Here is a 17,881-nt window from a genome sequence, read left to right as displayed (position 1 = left end):
GAATCAATTCATGCACACACTAACCTTGTTACCTAAGTTTCAATTATCCTGCAATTGCATCTCTCCATTGCCCGAACCACCTCCATCACCAGCAAAATAAATCAAAGTAGGTCAACACAACAGCCCTGCAGCAGTGACGTTAACGGTGATGAACATTTGGTCTGAACTTTTCAGGCCAAGATGGCTGAAATATTGAGTGAACGTAATTTAATATATTGGACATCAAAATGTTTTGAGTGTATTAACTTGTCTGATCATCTGAGAAAAGGCAGCGGCTCTCCAACTTTGTCGCAGAACCCTCCTTCCTACTCTATGGAGGGTGAAACTAATCACACCAGATTTTTCAAAGTAGACTAATGGTCAAGTATTGCAGGTGGAGTTGTCAGACACTCCTATGATTTATGTCTCATAAACAGCAGACAGTTAAATGAGCAAGCACCACTGAATAGACCAATAATATCTCTTTGTAATGACCTTGTGCCCCACTGAGTGCTCATGCACACTGAGTTTAATAAATAACTACATGTGCTGTTTGTATTTTAGGAGGAAAAGGCTGATTTGGAATAATTTAGAACAGCTAGCAGTCAATTCATGAGTACTGCAAACCATTTGACTGACACAAGAATATCCACATAACAGGTGAAATATCACATTTATCTTTGCGACACAGTGAAGCCTCACACCTCCCCCAGTAGTTAAGTCACGTGACACAGTGTAGAACCAAAATGGCCGCCCTTGTGTTTTGACGTATAATAGCTAGCTACTTTTCTTTTTGTTTCATTCTTGGTAGAAAACTAGCAAACGAGAGACTTTTTGGAGGAACTGTATCTTGCCGCCCTCCGTATACTGGCGTCATAGTTTGTATCTTGAAGACAATCAAGACTGACACTTATTTGTTGATCGAGTTGGACTATGCATATTTAGTTCTAATACAAGCTAGCTAGCTGGCTCTGGCTGGCACACATCAAAGCGGTTGAAAGTGAAAAGGCTAGCTGACCTAGCTGCGATGGAGGAGTTGAGCGCAGACGAGGTGAGGCGACACTGGAAAACGTTCAAAAAGAGTGACGATAACTGATGTAGCTCTGTTTTGCTAACGTTACAATTTTGGATTTAAATGAATTCCCTTTCTTCGGACCTCATGTCAAATGGTTTTTCACTAGCCGACTTGCTACTAAAGCTAGCTCAGCGGCTAGCCTTGTTACACTGAACAAATGTATCCTCGATAAAATCACACATGCATTGCTTGTTCAATACTAGCACAAAGTCACATTAACCAACGCGAGCCGTACAGTGTTTATTGGGAATAGTCATTAAATGTAACTGAGGGATTTAACTGTATGTTGGATGTGGTTCATGTGTTTCTGTCACCGTTACCCGTAGCGGACGGCAATTTAAATTAGCCGGAGCACAATGCTAACTAGCTAACGTAATGCTATAGAGGTTGTGCACAAGCTGGCCCGCGGATTACATTACCTACATATAAAACGACTGAATTAATATAAATACGCTGAATTGTTTTCACGTGGTATATGTTTTTTCTACACCTTCATATTATTGATTTGTCATATTTTTCCTGCGGTGAGCTAGCTGTCAGTTGCTAACGTTGTTTTGCTAACAGACAAAAATTAGCCTGCGAGACGACTCAGCATAAAAAAAACACACCGGGCCACCATTGTGCAATCAACTGTGGGCCGACTATGTGGCCACTGAGCTGCTCCACTTGGGCAACACGTATCGTTTTAGAAAGTGTTCCCTCTTTGTCACCTTGGACCCGTACTCAGCAACAATGTGCTGTTAATTTACGACAGTAGCGTAATGCTCTTCTGCCAATGATTAGTAGCCTCCTCACATCTGACTTTGTTCGTAAGGTTGGTTACATTGTGAATGAAAACCGCTCACTCCATCAATTGTGTCTTTTGTCTGGGACTAATTATCAAAGATGGGTAATGCAAAAAGCGTATTGATGTACGTTTCTTATTGTATCCAAACTGATTGTGCCAAAGATATTAAAACAATTATGCCTAATCATGTATACATTTCAACAGTCCTGTTACAAAATAAGTTCCCACTATGCAGGTCTGTAGAGTGAGCAACCATAGTACTTTTTAGTGAATATGTAAATTTGCTTGTATGTTATTCAAGATCCGCAGAAGGCGACTGGCACGATTGGCAGTAGGACAGACGTCACAGCCCGGCACCCCTCTCAGCACACCCTTGACGTCTCCACAGAGAGAGACCCCCCCAGGACCCCTCCCTGGACCCTCATGTGCAGCACCCCAGCCCTTGCCACCAGCTTCCTCTCAATCATTGGGGCTCAATGTCCACAGTGGTACCCCTGCCACGTCCCCTATGGGCACCTCCGGTAAGAAGAACTGAGTCAGATCTACAGGTTTGACGTGTATTCAGGCAGTTTGTCAAAATGACGGTTATTGCAAGAATTACTTAAGTTTAAATTCTTATGATTTAGGATCAATATTAACAACGGGTCAGGATCCAGTCAGCTTTCTCCATTTGTCAGCATAGTGTTATTGTTCTCAACCTCTTTTGCGATCTTTTAGTCTAACTCTATCATCCTACTCATCCAGGTTTGATATTTGTCTCTGAGGCCTGAAAGATAAATCAATCTTGGTTGTTAGTCTGAGCTCAACACTGAAAGGGACCTTTGTATTTGTGACCTTGATATTTGTACAGCAAGAACCCGTCATACTCCCACAAACAACAACAGCAGCAGCTTGTTGTGATCCCCAGTGTCCCTGTGCGACACAAAGTGTTGGCTTGCTCTGCAGAGTGAGAAATTATGCTTTTATGCATTGCTCTAGAAAATTCGCCAGTGAGTCATGTATGGATAGACTGACAATCTCCTGGCATTGTTTGACGGTATGCATATATGTGGTGTTGTTGCTATACAGGGCTGACTTTTATGGCTTGTAGGGCCTGTGGTACTTGTTATAATTGGTGAAATTTGTGATTTTCTTCATGGCAATCATGCAAGCCTTCATTTCATGTTAATGCTTTTTCTTTATGAATATTGTACTTGACACAACCACTGTATACAGTATTTATTTGACTCAACTGTTGGTAATTATATGATTGTTGTGCAACCAGGAGTGAGTTGCTAATTCCGGCCGTTCGCCCACAGTAAAATCCTGGGTGTTAATCAGCTTTCTCTCTACCTGTTTGCTTTAATCAGGGCTGATAAAGGTATGGCACACCATGCTGATCCTAACCTAGTGTGGCTAAACAATTTGTTCTTCAATAAAACAGTAGTCTTGACACAAAGAATACAACTTAAAGTGGCTGCTTAAAGCTTTAAAAAAGTGTATTAAAAATGTGATCAGAGGCATCACCGCATGATTAATATAAAATATAAATGAGCCAAAATGATTTTTTTAGAGGAGACCTAGAGGATGAAACTGTCTTTGCAAACCGTGTCTCCTCTGGTAGGTCTCTCCAAAGTGTGGGGCCTTCAATTGCAGAGATTTGATCAGTCTAGAATTTTAAAGCAAACGAATGTAAGACCTGCAAAGGTGCTCAGTTGTGGTGTTTTGCTTTTGCAGGGGTGGTATATGGTAGTCAGAGCAGCGAGGGTGTGAGCTCCCTCTCCAGCTCCCCCTCCAACAGCCTTGAGACTCAGTCCCAGAGTCTGTCCCGGTCGCAGAGCATGGACATCGACACAGCCTCCTGTGAAAAGAGGTAAGAGTTTTTCTAATGGGATATTGTACTAGCCATGAAAATAGATTCTCCACCAAAAATCTATGTCTTGATGATCAAATACTCCTCTCCTGTAGGATTGAAAGGTGTCTGTAAAAAATATTTCGTTTTGTTTAGTTTTCTAGTTCTAAATGTGCTGCTTCATATGGACCACTGAGTTTTTGAGTGTTTGCATTGTCTGCTTAGAGATGAAAAGACTTAATAATCCTCTGTTTTATTCCAGCATGTCCCAGGTGGATGTGGACTCAGGGATAGAGAACATGGAGGTGGAGGACAGCGATCGCAGGGAGAAGAGGAACTTGCCTGAAAAGGTAAACAGCAGCAGTGAACACTACTCAAAACAGAGGGTCTTTTATCCTCAATTACTTTGTCTACTTGACTTTGATGCCCATCTTGAGATCAGGTGAGTCTTTAAATGAGTTCACATAAAAGGAGTGTTTGGGTATTTACAGAATGTAATTAGGGACTTTCCATAGACGCTATTCTTGGTTTCATTTTCAGTTATTGCAGTTGATTGATACATACCAGTCTCTTGATAGACCAGAGTGATCATGAGAGAAGAGTATTATGAGAATCCGAGTAATGCTAGTCCATTTGGCATTTATTCTCTAATGTCTGCACCTCAGGAACCCTCTGCAAACTCGGATGTCTCAGAAGAACAGGCTCTGCAGCTCATTTGTAAGATCCTCCGCGTATCGTGGAAGGAGCAGGATAGAGATGTCATCTTTCTCCCTTCAATAGCTGCAGAGTTCCACCAGAACCCTAAAGATGGTATGTCATTGAATAACGTCTTTATTGCACCATAATATGCTGACAGACTGTGAAAAAGCAAGTATTTTCTACAACTGACTTTTTCTAACTTGACTGTTATCTCCTCTCTCTCCCCCCCCCCCCCCCCCCCCTCTCTCCTGTAGTATACTCTGACTTCAAAGACCTGATCGGCCAGATCCTGATGGAAGTCTTAATGATGTCCACACAGTCACGTGTCCACAACCCTTTCGCCAGCTTGACCGCCACCTCTCAGCCAATTGCAGCAGCCAAATCCCCGGACCACCGTCTGACGCTGGTGCAGCCCTCCAGCCAAGGTGGCAGCCCCATGGGCCCCAGTGCAGGGTCCTTTGGAGCCAGCTCTCTGTCCAGGCAAGTACCTTGACTCAGTATAACGAGCTTTGACTGTAACTGCCAACTGAGACATATCAAGGCTCTGAATTGGTCACCTACACTCCTCCTTAAAGGTGTGCTTTATTGATATTTAATTGGTATCATGTGATTGGAAACTGCTTTATTCTTCTTCTAGATGTAGTGATTTTGCTTTGATCATTTTTTTTATATTTCTAAGACGTCGTTGTTCGATGAGTTTTGTCAATCATCGTCTCAATGTTGTCCACAGTCTGTATGGGTGTGGTAGTCCTCACGCGATGGCTTTGGATGCAGCCAAGAGGACCTCCCCATCTCTCCCCACCCCTACTTCACCCACTGTCCCCTCCACAACCTCTACCCCACAATTCATTGTGCCCCCGAGCCCACCCGCTACCGCGACTCCACGACACACACTCAACCCTCCATCTGCCCCCATGCCCATCTCGCAACGCTATCGGCCTTACTCTGTCACCTCTCCTTGGGGGGCTCCTTCCCCATCTAGTCCTGGTCAAAGAGGATTTACCATCCCTGGACCTAGCCCCGCAGGGCCCTCTGTTCCTCCTAACACCCCAGTTCCTGTGCCACCTCCCTGCCCCCATACCCTCTCCTTGAGCTCACCTAGGGTTCGCAACCAACCCTCCTCCACACCCCTCTCCACGGTGCCCCCTTCTCCCAGATCGAATACCCGACAGGCTGCCTTTGCTTCCAGGATCCCACCGTCTAGGTATCTCATCTTCCATTTGCATGTCAGTGTGTAGAGCGAGCAAACTTACTAAAACCATAATGTTTTTTGTGAACCACCAGATTTGAGGTTGGGTGTGAACAGATAGCCTTTGTTGTGTACATTGCTTCTTATGCTTCATGCAGTCAGTTCTCATCTACACAAACAAACAATGATCTCAACTGGCTAGTATTTAGGCTGCTAGTCTAAAAGTAAATGAACAACCTGATATTTTAGCGTTTCCTGAGTTTAAAAAAGAGTTGCAACAGCAATGTTATAAAAAATATGCAGTATATATACAGTATAGTCTGTTACAAATACCCAAATGGTGATTAAGATTGGGGGAATTAGCAAAATACATAATTAAACATTTCAATCTCCATATATTTTCAATGCATTTTCAAATACATTACTTCAGATTTAACAAAAAATGCTAATACACAGGGTGTTTAGACAATTAACAGACATTGTTTTTAGCATTGCTTGTTGCTAACGTATTAATTTAAAAGGTCTAACCCATTTGCAAATGACTAATATTGGATATAGTTTAACAAACATGTTTTATAGGTCCTACCTGGCTATGAAATTCTGGAGCAAATAAGATGTGGCTTACGCCTCTTTGCATTGTCTTGTTCAAGACAAGTTGTATGAGTGATCACGACAGTCCGTTCAGTTATTTGTTGAAAAAATGTTCTGACAGTGTATTAAAGCCGCAGACAAAATGGCATTAATGAATATTTAAAAAGCAGCACAAGAAATAGTCTTCAAGCAAGCATGCAACCCTCCAGCATCCTTTTCTGAGTGCTTCCTTCTTCCTTGTCCTCTTTTCTTTGGACCTGTTACCATTCTACATTTGTCTTCATGTTTTTTTCACTTCTCCTCTGTCTCCTCATGCTTGCACAACATCCTCTGTTCTTCCAACCTTTCCCCTCGTGTCCTTTCCTCGTCATGTTAGCCCCTTGTCGGTCCTGTTCTCTGCCCTCTCCGACATGTCTCAGGACAGCAGTGATGAAGATTCTGAGGGGGAGGAGGAGGATTTTGCACGGGTTCAGTTTGGGTCCAGGTACACCGCTGCACGGTGTGTGCGTTTGTGTTTGCTTGCTCAGTTATGTGTCCACTGCATGTTCCAGTGGGCCCACGAGGCTTTCCACTAACTGCGCACAAACACACCAGGATAGAGGGGTGTAGGCTCAGCCGTCTTTAAAGAGCGTGGTAACTGTTTTGGACATACTGTCCTGTAACTATAATCTTTGATGTATAAAGTGGTGGCAAGTTTTAAACTCTGTTTCTACAGAGCTGCAGAAACTCCGTATAATATACACTTTCATTGGGCTTTAGGTCTGCAACAGTAACTGAACCCTGTTTTTGTAGCCCTGAACCTTCAAAATCCTGTAAGACATTTTCCTGGAAAAGTGGTCCCTATTTTTTGGGTTAAGTTGGTTGACTTCCATTTTTAATGTTAATGAATACGATTACATGCAGTGTACTATGTCATACATAAAATGCATGGGCAGTATCATTAGGAGAGTCTTGATTCCCTGCTCTATGGACGTTTGTTTTGCTGCATAGTTGCTAAATGTAGGTTTGGTTCAACTTGCATCGCATCTTTATTCAGGAGAAACTGCCATGAACAAAGTTGCATTGCTATTCGGCCTGTGGCAGAGGTGATACTGCTGCTTTGCCTTCGTTCAATGGACGGATAACAAAGTTGATTTCACTACCTCCTAAGGGTTGTTGTGCTTTGAAGCAGCGTGCATACAGGATTTGCAGTTACAGCAGACCACTAACGGCAATTTCAACGCTTGTCACTACATGTGTCAGTTAAGTGTGGCAAGCTGAATCCTAATATCAGCTTCAAAGACTTTCTGCAAACAGCCTTTTATTGTTCAATATCAATATCATCATCGCTTTCTCTTTCAAGAGCCCATTACTGAGACGCTGCAATGCTGTCACTAATGCTTTATGGTTTGTTTCTTTCAGGACCCCTGAGAGTGGGCTTGAGTTTGTTAACCATACATACATGATTATGTTTGATGCTAATCGCGTATCTCTGTGCTGTGATGTTTTTCTGTTATTTAATGAGCCCCTCTGTGTCCTTGTTTACTTTTTTTTTTTTACATTTATAGTCTTGGTGCATCTGGAGGGGGAATGTCCTGCAATTCAGCCAGCGACCGCTTCACCATTGAGACCTGCAAAGAGACGGAGATGCTGAACTACCTCATTGAGCGTTTTGACAGTGTTGGCATGGAGGAGAGGAAAGCTCCCAAGGTGAGTATCTGTCTGTAAGACCGAAGAAATGTTTACGCTAAAAGTATTGTGTTCCTTTTACTTATTTCATATCTTGCCAACGATATATATCACAAATTACCATGTTTTCTGGTAATTCAATAAATAGTCTTTATGAAATAAGAAGACGATAAAGCCTATTTTTGTGGGAATTGAATTTTTTTTTAAAATTTTACTTCTAATTAAATGTTCTCATTTTATGTGGAATTTTAGAGGAGAAAAAGTCAGCTTTACACTTACAATGTTTAATTTCATGCTCAGAAATATCGAGTAATCAGATTAAGACGATACTTTGATTTTACTACACTAAGGTATTCCCATAAGCAGACTTCTGATTTTAAAATCCATTCAGATACATTTTCACATTTAATTATTGCCCCGGCCTAATAAGTCTCCTCGTCTAAATTGGTTACAAAATGTCCTGAGGACAGAGGAACAGTGAGTACCTCAGACTAGCTGCAGGCCAGATGGTCTGGAAACAAGCGGCCGTTTTGCTCATGAGAGAAAACTGTGAATCAAGTCTGGAGAGAGTTGTCTGTGAAATCAGCAGCATACATTCTTATCACGCCTCTAGCTGTCTCCTCTCATCCTTTCTCTGTTTCTCTCTCAGGTGTGTAGCCAACCAAATGTCAGCCAGCTTCTCAGCAACATTCGCTCTCAGTGTATTTCTCATATTGCCCTGGTCCTGCAAGGCACCCTGACCCAGCCACGGTAAGAAAGCCCAGCCACACGCACTGTGACAATCTTCGGGTTATTTTCTTTTAATACATTTGTACATCTTCTGTTCCTTCTCGTTTTAGCCCGAGTCTCCATAGCAACTACTCTTTCAGCTTGACTCGAGAAACGTTATTTATTTAATTCCGGCACAATGCTTCTCTGTTTCCTACGTGCAGGAGCCCTCTCCATCAGTCTTTGCTGGTACCTTATCTGCTGTGTCGAAACCTTCCGTATGGCTTTATTCAGGAGCTGGTGCGCATCACCCACCAGGAGGAAGGGGTGTTCAGTCAGGTGGGAAGCACGCCCATCCATATAGATGCACGTTAATACTCATTTAGGGTCACTTGGGCCGAAACCTATCCCAGCATACAGCGGTGCAGAATGAACCTTTGAGGTAGCAGTTCATACAGAATGTCGTTAGAGTGACACTCTGATGTGATGAATGACATGTTTTGCTCTATTGTTTTTCAGATCTTCATCCCCATCCTCCATGGGCTGGCTCTTGCAGTGAAAGAATGTTCCTTTGACAGTGACAACTTTAAATTCCCCCTTATGGTGAGGAGGTGTTGTCCTGGCCTGACTCGTGCTGTAGTACCAAGCAGGAGTTGAGACTTAATGTAGTTCGAATTCTAGGGGATTTGTAGCATAACCGGGATTAATGAGGTCCTTGCAGTCGGACAACCTGTCTGCTCAGTAGAAAGAGCTCTAGATGTAGAAAGAGCTCTAGATGTTCAGCATAAAAAATCTGTGGACAGACATGCTTGAATATTCAGTATAATAGTGTTGCCATTGTGCTGCTTCTCCTCTTGGATGGATATGATGATGATTTTCTTCCTACTTTGACAATCTAATCTAATTTTATCTCACCATCCATCCGAGCGTACACAAAGCACTAGAATGTGATTTGGCCTCTCTGAGAATTTGGTGTATTTAAGTAGTTTATTTTCAACAACTGCCGTGTGTCAAATTATTTAGCAGGATGCGTGCTGTTGGTTTAATTAGCTTCTTACTAATGCACCGAGTAGATTATATATTGAATAATCACACTTTGTTACACCGTGTAACCCAGTTTACCTGTAAACCAAATGTGATTCAAGCATTTCTTTTGTTGTGTTTTTACAGGCATTAGCTGAGCTTTGTGAAATCAAGTTTGGAAAGACTCACCCAGTGTGCAGTTTGGTGAGTATACCTTTGCATGACCAAAGCTACATTATGGCACTGAAGTGTTCATCATTTTGTCCTCATGGCTCAGATTATTTAGGCTGTCTATAACTCAAGTATGTGCAAGTCTGGCTATTGTCTCGATTGTCTGTTTATACCTTCAGCACACCAGCATGGCCGGTTGACATCAGCACAAAAGAATGTGCTCTGTTTATTCTATTCATGACGCCAGGTCGTCTTTATGCTTCACAGAAAAAGGGCAAAACAGAATTCCCCTCTGCGTAGAAAACGACTGAGCCTATATTCAGCAGCAACAACCTCTCAAATCAGAGTTCTTTGAGTTTATATTAAGCTCACTTAGTCACTTAATAACTGTTAAGTTATTTTTTTATTAATATAACTACAGCGTGTCTTTTCAAGTGACATTAAGATGTTAATTATTTCTTTGTGACTTAAACTAAATGAGCTGGTTACATACATACATTGCAGTTCATTGTCTTCCCCGGCTGTTGACAGACACATAATGGCTTTCACTTGAATTCAAACCTCGAGTGATGGGATGGTTACTAGCACCAGTAGATGATGAAATATGTTAAATGTTCAAAACCAAAAAACGTATGTGCTCCAATGTAATGTCTGTCATGGCGGTCTGTGCAGGCAACGTCGCTGCCTTTGTGGTGTCCCAAACCTCTGAGCCCGGGTTGTGGCCGAGAGATCCAGAGACTTTCCTACGTGGGAGCTTTCTTCAGCCTTTCTGTGTTTGCTGAGGATGATGTGAGTTACCTAATCAATGAGCCCGAGTAGCATTAGATTGCAGCCAATGCTGAAAAGTGTCGAGTTGACCTAAAGTAATCTTAATGCTTTTATTTTTCTTCAGACAAAAGTGGGAGACAAGTATTTCTCTGGCCCGGCCATCACCATGGAGAACACGCGAGTCGTCAGCCAATCATTGCAGCACTACCTGGAGTCAGCTAGGGTGAGTCTCTGCTTCATAACACATTTATTAAATAGCTCTCCTTTGTGTTTAGAACAATGTATTGAAGTTATTTGTCATCTCTTTTAGGGTGACCTGTTCAAAGTTCTCCATAACATCCTACTAAATGGAGAAACGCGCGAGTCAGCGCTTAATTACATGGCAGCTCTGGTCAACTACAATGTGAAGAAAGCTCAGATGCAGGTTTGTTACAAAAGTCATTCATTCCACATTCAACAGAATTATTTAAATAAATATAATTTTGAGTAACCAAACTGGTGCACCCACAGGAAAGATCTGAAGTGTAGAAATACAATTCGGTTATAAATGTTTGCATACATTAAAAATAAATAAATGCTGACTTCATATTCCGGTCGTAGCTTTTCAACATCCTTTGGTCTGACTTCACCCTCTTTTCTCCCCGCTAGACTGATGACAAGCTGGTGTCTACAGACGGCTTCATGCTCAACTTCTTATGGGTGCTGCAACAGCTGAGCATGAAGATCAAGCTGGAGACGGTGGACCCGTACTACATTTTCCACCCACGGTGTCGCCTCGTTGTCAGCACAGAGGAGACGCGTCTGAAAGCCACCATGGAGGAGCTGAAGAGCTGGCTGACCGGACTGCGTAAGTTGACCTAAATATAATCATAGAGATTTATGAGGGTGAGGACTGTTTTTACAAAAATGTTGTGTACTTGAAGTACGTTATTGATATTTTATGTTGCTTTGAATTACTGCAAGCTGACTCCATCGTTCGTATCCTGCTGTCATTTTGAGAAATCTGTTAATCACACGTAGCGCAGCCATTTTGCATTCTATCAGTTTTCAGAGTGATTCATCAAAATGCCAGATCTGTGATTTCCTTTTTTTTTTTTATCAAATTCATTTCAGATGAGTCATCCTTGTGTTACTGTCTCCACATTCCTTCTGCCTTCTTTATTTGGAGTCATTTATAAAATAATAGCAGCTACACATGCCGTTCTGGATACAATTCATGTCGTACATTACAGGTGAAATAATGCATAAACAATCTTGGACATATGTGGCAAGATACATTAACTTATTGGGGTTTTTTGGGGGCAGTAAAGCTGATATTTAACAGTAATGATGCTGGCAGACTGGTTGTGACTGATGGTGGTTTCTATATTTGAATTTTCTTCTTTTCATGGACAGATGAAGACACCAGCAAGTTCTCAGAACCCAAGTTCCCCACCGAATGTTTCTTCTTGACGCTGCACGCCCACCATTTATCCATCCTGCCCGGCTGCAGACGTTACATCCGCAGGTTACGGGCCATCCGCGAACTGAACAGGTTTTTATTTCTTTTCAGGGACGATGCATGTATTGATCAACATCACTGTAAAATAACACGCATACACACATGTATTCATAGCATGATTGTTTTAATGTTGTTAATTCCCCTGGTTAGGACTGTAGAGGAGCTGAAGAACAGTGAAAGCCAATGGAAAGATTCTCCGCTGGCTAGTCGACACAGAGAGATGCTCAAGCGATGCAAAACCCAGCTCAAGGTTAGCTCAACATCACTGACCTACAAATACTTCTCGATTTACTGCATTCAACATTAGAGGGCTATCCTCAAATGCTGAAACATGCAAGTTTCTACGACGCAGCATATTTAGGGAGACGTGACCCTTATTGTGTGTGACTTTGTCGTGTCAGAAACTGGTGCGAGCCAAAGCTTGTGCTGACGTGGGCCTTCTGGATGAGAACCTGCTCCGCAGATGTCTGCAGTTCTACAGCACAGTCATCCAGCTCATTCTTCGCATGGTGGACCCTGCCTACCCCAAGTGAGTCTCCCTGCCACTGACAGACTGTTTGTTGTGATATTGATGTAAAAGGAACCGACGCGGCATCACACAAAGCATTTTTTTATTTTTTTTGTTATCTGTCATGCTGTTTCCCTTCAGAGTGTATAAATCAAGATGTAAGTACCATGTGTGTTTCTTCATTCCTTCCACAGCATTAACCTGCCGCTGCACCCTGAGATTCCCAAAAGCTTTGCTGCTCTGCCTGAGTTCTACATTGAAGATGTGGCAGAGTTTCTGCTTTTTGTCGTGCAGTAAGTTTATAGTTCAGTCTTGTGCACTTGTCTTGTTGTTCAACCATGTTTTATCAAATCACATCTTGTGGAGGGAGTATTACAATGTTCACGCTGCACCATGTCTGTTTGAAGGAAAGGACAATATAATATGAGAGAGATATAAATAATAAATGTCAAAGAAAAGACACAAAGTAATACATTTATCAATACAACACATGAAACTAAAGCCAAGAGTGAAGTAGAAGCTGTTTTGTTTCATCCCTTCTTCAAGGTATTCTCCCCAGGTTTTATACGAGCCGTGTGTCCAGGACATTGTCACCTTCTTGGTGGTGTTCATCTGCAGCCAGAACTACATCAGGAACCCTTACCTTATCGCCAAGTTGGTGGAGGTGCTGTTTGTCACCAACCCCGCTGTACAGCCTCGTACTCAGCGATTCTCTGAAATGATGGAGAACCACCCGTTGTCTGTCAAACAGCTGGTCCCCGCCCTCATGAAGTTCTACACCGGTGAGTTATATGTGTTCTGTATTTCAGAGCTGCTGTAGTGGATGGGATAAGTGGAGATTCTTGAGTGCAAAGTATGGATCCTTTCCCTTTTTAACTAAAATAAACTGTCTCCTCTGGTCAGATGTGGAGCACACCGGCGCCACCAGCGAGTTCTATGATAAATTCACTATACGGTACCATATCAGCACCATCTTCAAGAGCCTCTGGCAGAACCTTGCCCACCATGGCACCTTCATGGAGGAGTTCAAGTGAGATTGCTTTTGACACTTTGTGTCGTATAAAACAAATTACACAATTAAGGTTTGAATCAGTGTCTGTCTGACTTGGATCAATTCTAATCTGACCTACTTTTCCATCTTCTTTCATGCTTACTCCCCTCCAGCTCTGGCAAGCAGTTTGTGCGCTACATCAACATGCTGATTAATGACACCACCTTCTTGTTAGACGAGAGCCTTGAGTCTCTGAAGCGAATCCACGAAGTTCAAGAAGAGATGAAGAACAAGGAGCAGTGGGACCAGCTGCCGCGGGTCAGTGCTCTGCATAATAGGCTCTTGTATTTATTTACAGCAGTTATCATTTAGCTTAATTTCTTTCAGCAATGAAACAGAATTTAAGTCATAAAAAGTAGTTTTTTTCAGTGTTAAATTAAAGCGGCAAAGACAAAAGGATCGCTAAGTGGTTGTTGTGTGAGCTGCGACATATTATCGCCTCACTCCTATTTCTGCAGAACTGTGAAAGTAACTGTTGCAGAATAATATTGTTTGTGATGAATTGCAAACTTTCAGGAGCAGCAGCAGAGTCGCCAGTCCCAGCTGACTCAGGATGAGCGTGTGTCCCGCTCCTATCTGGCCTTGGCCACGGAGACGGTTGAAATGTTCCACATCCTCACCAAGCAGGTCCAGAAGCCTTTCCTCAGGCCTGTGAGTGCCGCTGCCCCCACTGGACATTTTGAAAAATCATCTCACTTGAACTTGATATGTTCTCGGCTCCATGAATTGAAATGTGTTCTCAATAATACAATAAAATGAACGTAAGGGCAACATTATCAGCCTGAACTGGGCACTGTGAGCCCAACAAGCTGTTCTAAACGGTGCCTTCTTTTTCCTACAGGAGCTGGGGCCTCGTTTAGCTGCCATGCTAAACTTTAACCTCCAGCAGCTCTGTGGGCCTAAGTGTCGGGACTTGAAGGTGGAGAACCCCGAGAAGTATGGCTTTGAGCCCAAGAAGCTGTTAGACCAGCTGACCGACATCTACCTGCAGCTGGACTGTGCCCGCTTTGCTAAAGCGATTGCAGATGACCAGGTTTGTATTTTCACTCAAAGATTACTTTACTTTGTAAGGAATACTTGCACAAGTGGGCGTTTGTTAGGATGAATAATGGCCATGAGAAAAGGCTATAGGAGATTGTGGTAGATCATCACAATCACGGTCGTATTGCCTTGAAGACATCAGCGTGAATTAAACTGTTGTACTTGTTGACTGTAATACCGTGTTTCACCCAGTTTTCATGAATATCCACTTCTTCCCGGATAATGCAAGCAGGAAGCAATTAGGGACCAAATGCTGTAGATTAGTTCATTTTAATGTGACTTTTCAAGCAGCCACTGTAACATGTGTATGAGTTACTGTGTGCATTTTGACTGTAGGCAATTGATGATAAATGATTTGTTTGTTTGTGAAAAAGTCTTGCATATAGAAAGAGACGACTGACAGTTAAGGTACTGAATTTTCGCATCTCCTCAAAGATGCTCTTCCCTTGCAGCTCCCTAATATATTTTCCCTCATTTTGGTCTGTGTGTAGCGGTCGTACAGCCGTGAGCTCTTTGAAGAGGTGATCTCAAAGATGAGGAAGGCTGGTATTAAGTCCTCTATTGCCATTGAAAAATTCAAGCTGCTATCGGACAAGGTGGAGGAAATAGTCGCCAAGAACTCCCAATCTGAAATGGACTACAGTGACGCACCTGACGAGTTCAAAGGTGGGTGTGTGTTTGTGTGTGTTTGTGTGTGTGTGTGTGTGTGTGTGTGTGTGTGCATATGTGTGTTTGTCCACAGTGTTTAAGCAGCATACCTGCAACTTTTAGCTTTGTATCTCCAGTCGAGGCAATTAAGGTAATTCTTACACTTTAAATACAAATGTTTTTTTTGTTATTACCTAAACTACAAAAGTCACTGAATCTTTGGCCCAAAGAAGAAAAAGTCACTGGCTTAGAAATCTGGTGTGACCTCAGGTCAGTCAGTGCAGACGGACAGGATCTTCAACGGCCTCTATCGCTGTTGAATTCCACACATTTGCAGCGGCTTTTGCAGCTCATACAGGTCATATTGACAGCTTAGAGCAAAGGCTATCCTATAACCACAGACTTAATATAATCTAGTAAGAGAACATGGCCCACATACCTCCTTTGATTCCCAGATATGCCAGCCTACCCACCACGGTCGACTGGAGTGTGCCGCACAGGAGGCTCGGGTATCGTCTTTCCCTGCGGTTAAAATCTCCCATGCCAGGTTTTATTTTTGAAACGCACGAGTCCTCCTGTAACAACCTTGTAACATTTCAATATAGGGCACACTTTATCAAAGGCTCTCATTGAGTATTTATTGGGATACTTTCTTTAGTGGTTGCCAATTTTGCTGTCGTATAAAACACATTGTTTCAGCAGCTGGGTTTTGACATGTCGCATAAGTATGAAGCCATGCCTTACATGCTGATAATATTTAATTCTGTTTGGGGGGTTTTCTGTTTAGTTAATTTTGTTTTTGGTAGTGTTTATTCATTCTTAATTCAAAGACCACTGAAAAAGCCAGTGTAGTTTACCTGTATTCAGATGATATGATGTTTGTTTCAGCTCTATTAGGACAAGAAAGGATAACAGGATATGCTGACAATACAAATGTTTCAATACTGATCATTCTCACTTTTAGGATTGTCATTTGACGCTTGCGCTTTTTGTTTCGACGGTGTTAAGTTCTCTAAAATGTACATGTGGCTTTATTATAACAGACCCTCTGATGGACACACTGATGACCGACCCCGTGATACTGCCTTCGGGCAACATCATGGATCGATCCATCATCCTGCGTCACCTGCTTAACTCCCCCACTGATCCCTTCAACAGACAGCCACTCACAGAGAGCATGCTGGAGTCAGGTAACCCAACCACGATGCCATTTCACCAGTAATTACATGTAAAGTTCTGTTCAAGGTAGGCGAGCGCAAAAGTCTTTCCTAATACGAACGGCAAAGCAACTATCTAGTTTTAGATTCAAGGCAAGTGATTAGAGGACACCAAAATGTCAAATTAAAGTACTGCCTGTTAGATTGCAAATGTCAGTTTGTTTGATCACAATCTGTTGTTGCCTCTACAGTCCCTGAGCTGAAGGAGAGGATCCATACCTGGATGAGAGAGAAACAGGGCGGACGGCCTGTCTGAGGACCACATGTCACCAACGTCTGGCCTGCTAACCATCATTAAGAGAGCTGTCCAAATCGCCTGAATTCAGTGTCCCTACTACCAAGAAACATTTGAATGAAAAAAAAAAGAAGAAAAAAAAGACCTGATTTGATTTTTATTTGCATTTACCCTTTTTGTCTCCAACCATTATGGTTCTAAAAACAAAATATAATAAAGTTAAGACTTTTAAGTTTTTTTTCTCATGAGTTTGTGTATATATCTAACAAAATATATACATATATTTAACAAAGGTTAGTTAATGCAATATAGTGCTGCAAAAATACCTTTCCACCACCAACGGGTTTACCAGCGAGACGCATAGATTCACTTCATCGATCATTTTCCTTTACGGTTCTCATTTTGTTTCGTAATACTCTGTATTGTTGGCTTCGTTAAACTATTATGATTTTAGGGAGAAGGGAGGGCAATACATTTGGGAGAGAGTGGGTGGGTTCTGATAAAAATTGCTAGCCCCGAGTTTTCATTATTAAGACTGTGACAATGGTGAACTTGAGTCCACATAATGTATGCTGATTTCCCAGAGCTAACAGTTGCACAGTTTGTGCTTGTAGAGAAAGTTCGGAACAGGAAATATCCATTAAGGATGTAACCTAACGTTAACTAATCCTAAATGTCAGCTTTTGAGTACAGTAGGAAGATAAGCAGTGGATTACCAAAATACAGTATGTTCAGTTCCTTTCTAGTCTCATTTTCCCTGCTGACTTCAATAGATGGAATTTACTTCTTGCGTGTGCATGGCCTCAAGTCAAGAACCTCCTAAGCTTCTGATGGACAAATAACCCTCGTTTAGGCGAAATGGAAGGAACATGAGAGAATGTAGCATGACCTCCAGTAACACCATCATAGGAGCGCACCATTAAAAGTCGGCTCTTCAGAAACACTGACGTCTCACGGCAAGGCGGTCTCTTTCAAATGGCACTGTACTTAACGTTACCTTGCTGACCTTAACTGTACAGGAAAGGATCTCCTTAAACCACATACCTGTTTTGGAAGCTAGGATTTTGAACTGAAATAAATGATGATGCACATTATTTCACAACTCGTCAGTTTTTTCCAAAGATTGATGCCGTCGGGGTTTTGTTTGGTCCTTTATTGACCTTATGAAAAGATTGACGCTTACATCAAGCG

The 17,881-nt window shown here is 42.2% G+C and overlaps 1 protein-coding gene across 4 annotated transcripts; it reads left to right on the top strand.

The window, feature by feature from the left end:
• Positions 1-719: 719 nt before the first annotated feature.
• Positions 720-17,784, top strand: ube4b (ubiquitination factor E4B, UFD2 homolog (S. cerevisiae)). 4 transcript variants are annotated; one of them, XM_076094856.1, is made up of 29 exons: positions 720-1,030; positions 2,143-2,362; positions 3,558-3,693; positions 3,935-4,022; positions 4,338-4,482; positions 4,626-4,851; positions 5,102-5,575; positions 6,528-6,635; positions 7,699-7,840; positions 8,469-8,569; positions 8,752-8,866; positions 9,047-9,130; positions 9,698-9,754; positions 10,394-10,510; positions 10,614-10,712; positions 10,800-10,913; positions 11,138-11,336; positions 11,885-12,023; positions 12,141-12,240; positions 12,392-12,519; positions 12,693-12,791; positions 13,045-13,280; positions 13,402-13,528; positions 13,663-13,807; positions 14,066-14,200; positions 14,391-14,582; positions 15,082-15,256; positions 16,282-16,428; positions 16,647-17,784. In XM_076094856.1, the coding sequence occupies exons 1-29, from the start codon at positions 1,007-1,009 to the stop codon at positions 16,709-16,711; spliced, it is 4,137 nt and encodes a 1,378-aa protein (XP_075950971.1). In that variant the 5' UTR covers positions 720-1,006; the 3' UTR covers positions 16,712-17,784. The 4 variants fall into 4 exon arrangements, with proteins under 4 accessions (XP_075950971.1, XP_075950981.1, XP_075950988.1 ...); XM_076094866.1 differs by lacking the exon at positions 6,528-6,635; XM_076094873.1 differs by lacking the exon at positions 5,102-5,575 and having other exon boundaries at positions 721-1,030.
• The last annotated feature ends 97 nt before the right edge of the window (positions 17,785-17,881 follow it).

The sequence above is a fragment of the Anarhichas minor genome, unplaced genomic scaffold, assembly GCF_050575085.1.
Source record: "Anarhichas minor isolate MPS153535 unplaced genomic scaffold, ASM5057508v1 ptg000003l, whole genome shotgun sequence".
Classification (NCBI taxonomy): Eukaryota; Metazoa; Chordata; class Actinopteri; order Perciformes; family Anarhichadidae; genus Anarhichas; species Anarhichas minor.
Note: the sequence above shows the minus strand (reverse complement) of the source record. Positions and strands in the feature narration are given on the sequence as shown.

Bases quoted from the DNA above. Each gene is read 5' to 3' on its own strand.
- ube4b (XM_076094856.1), top strand. From the start codon at position 1,007: ATGGAGGAGTTGAGCGCAGACGAG. The intron at 9,131-9,697 runs GTGAGGAGGTGT...GTGTTTTTACAG, and splicing joins ACTTTAAATTCCCCCTTATG to GCATTAGCTGAGCTTTGTGA. The intron at 15,257-16,281 runs GTGGGTGTGTGT...TTATTATAACAG, and splicing joins CGCACCTGACGAGTTCAAAG to ACCCTCTGATGGACACACTG.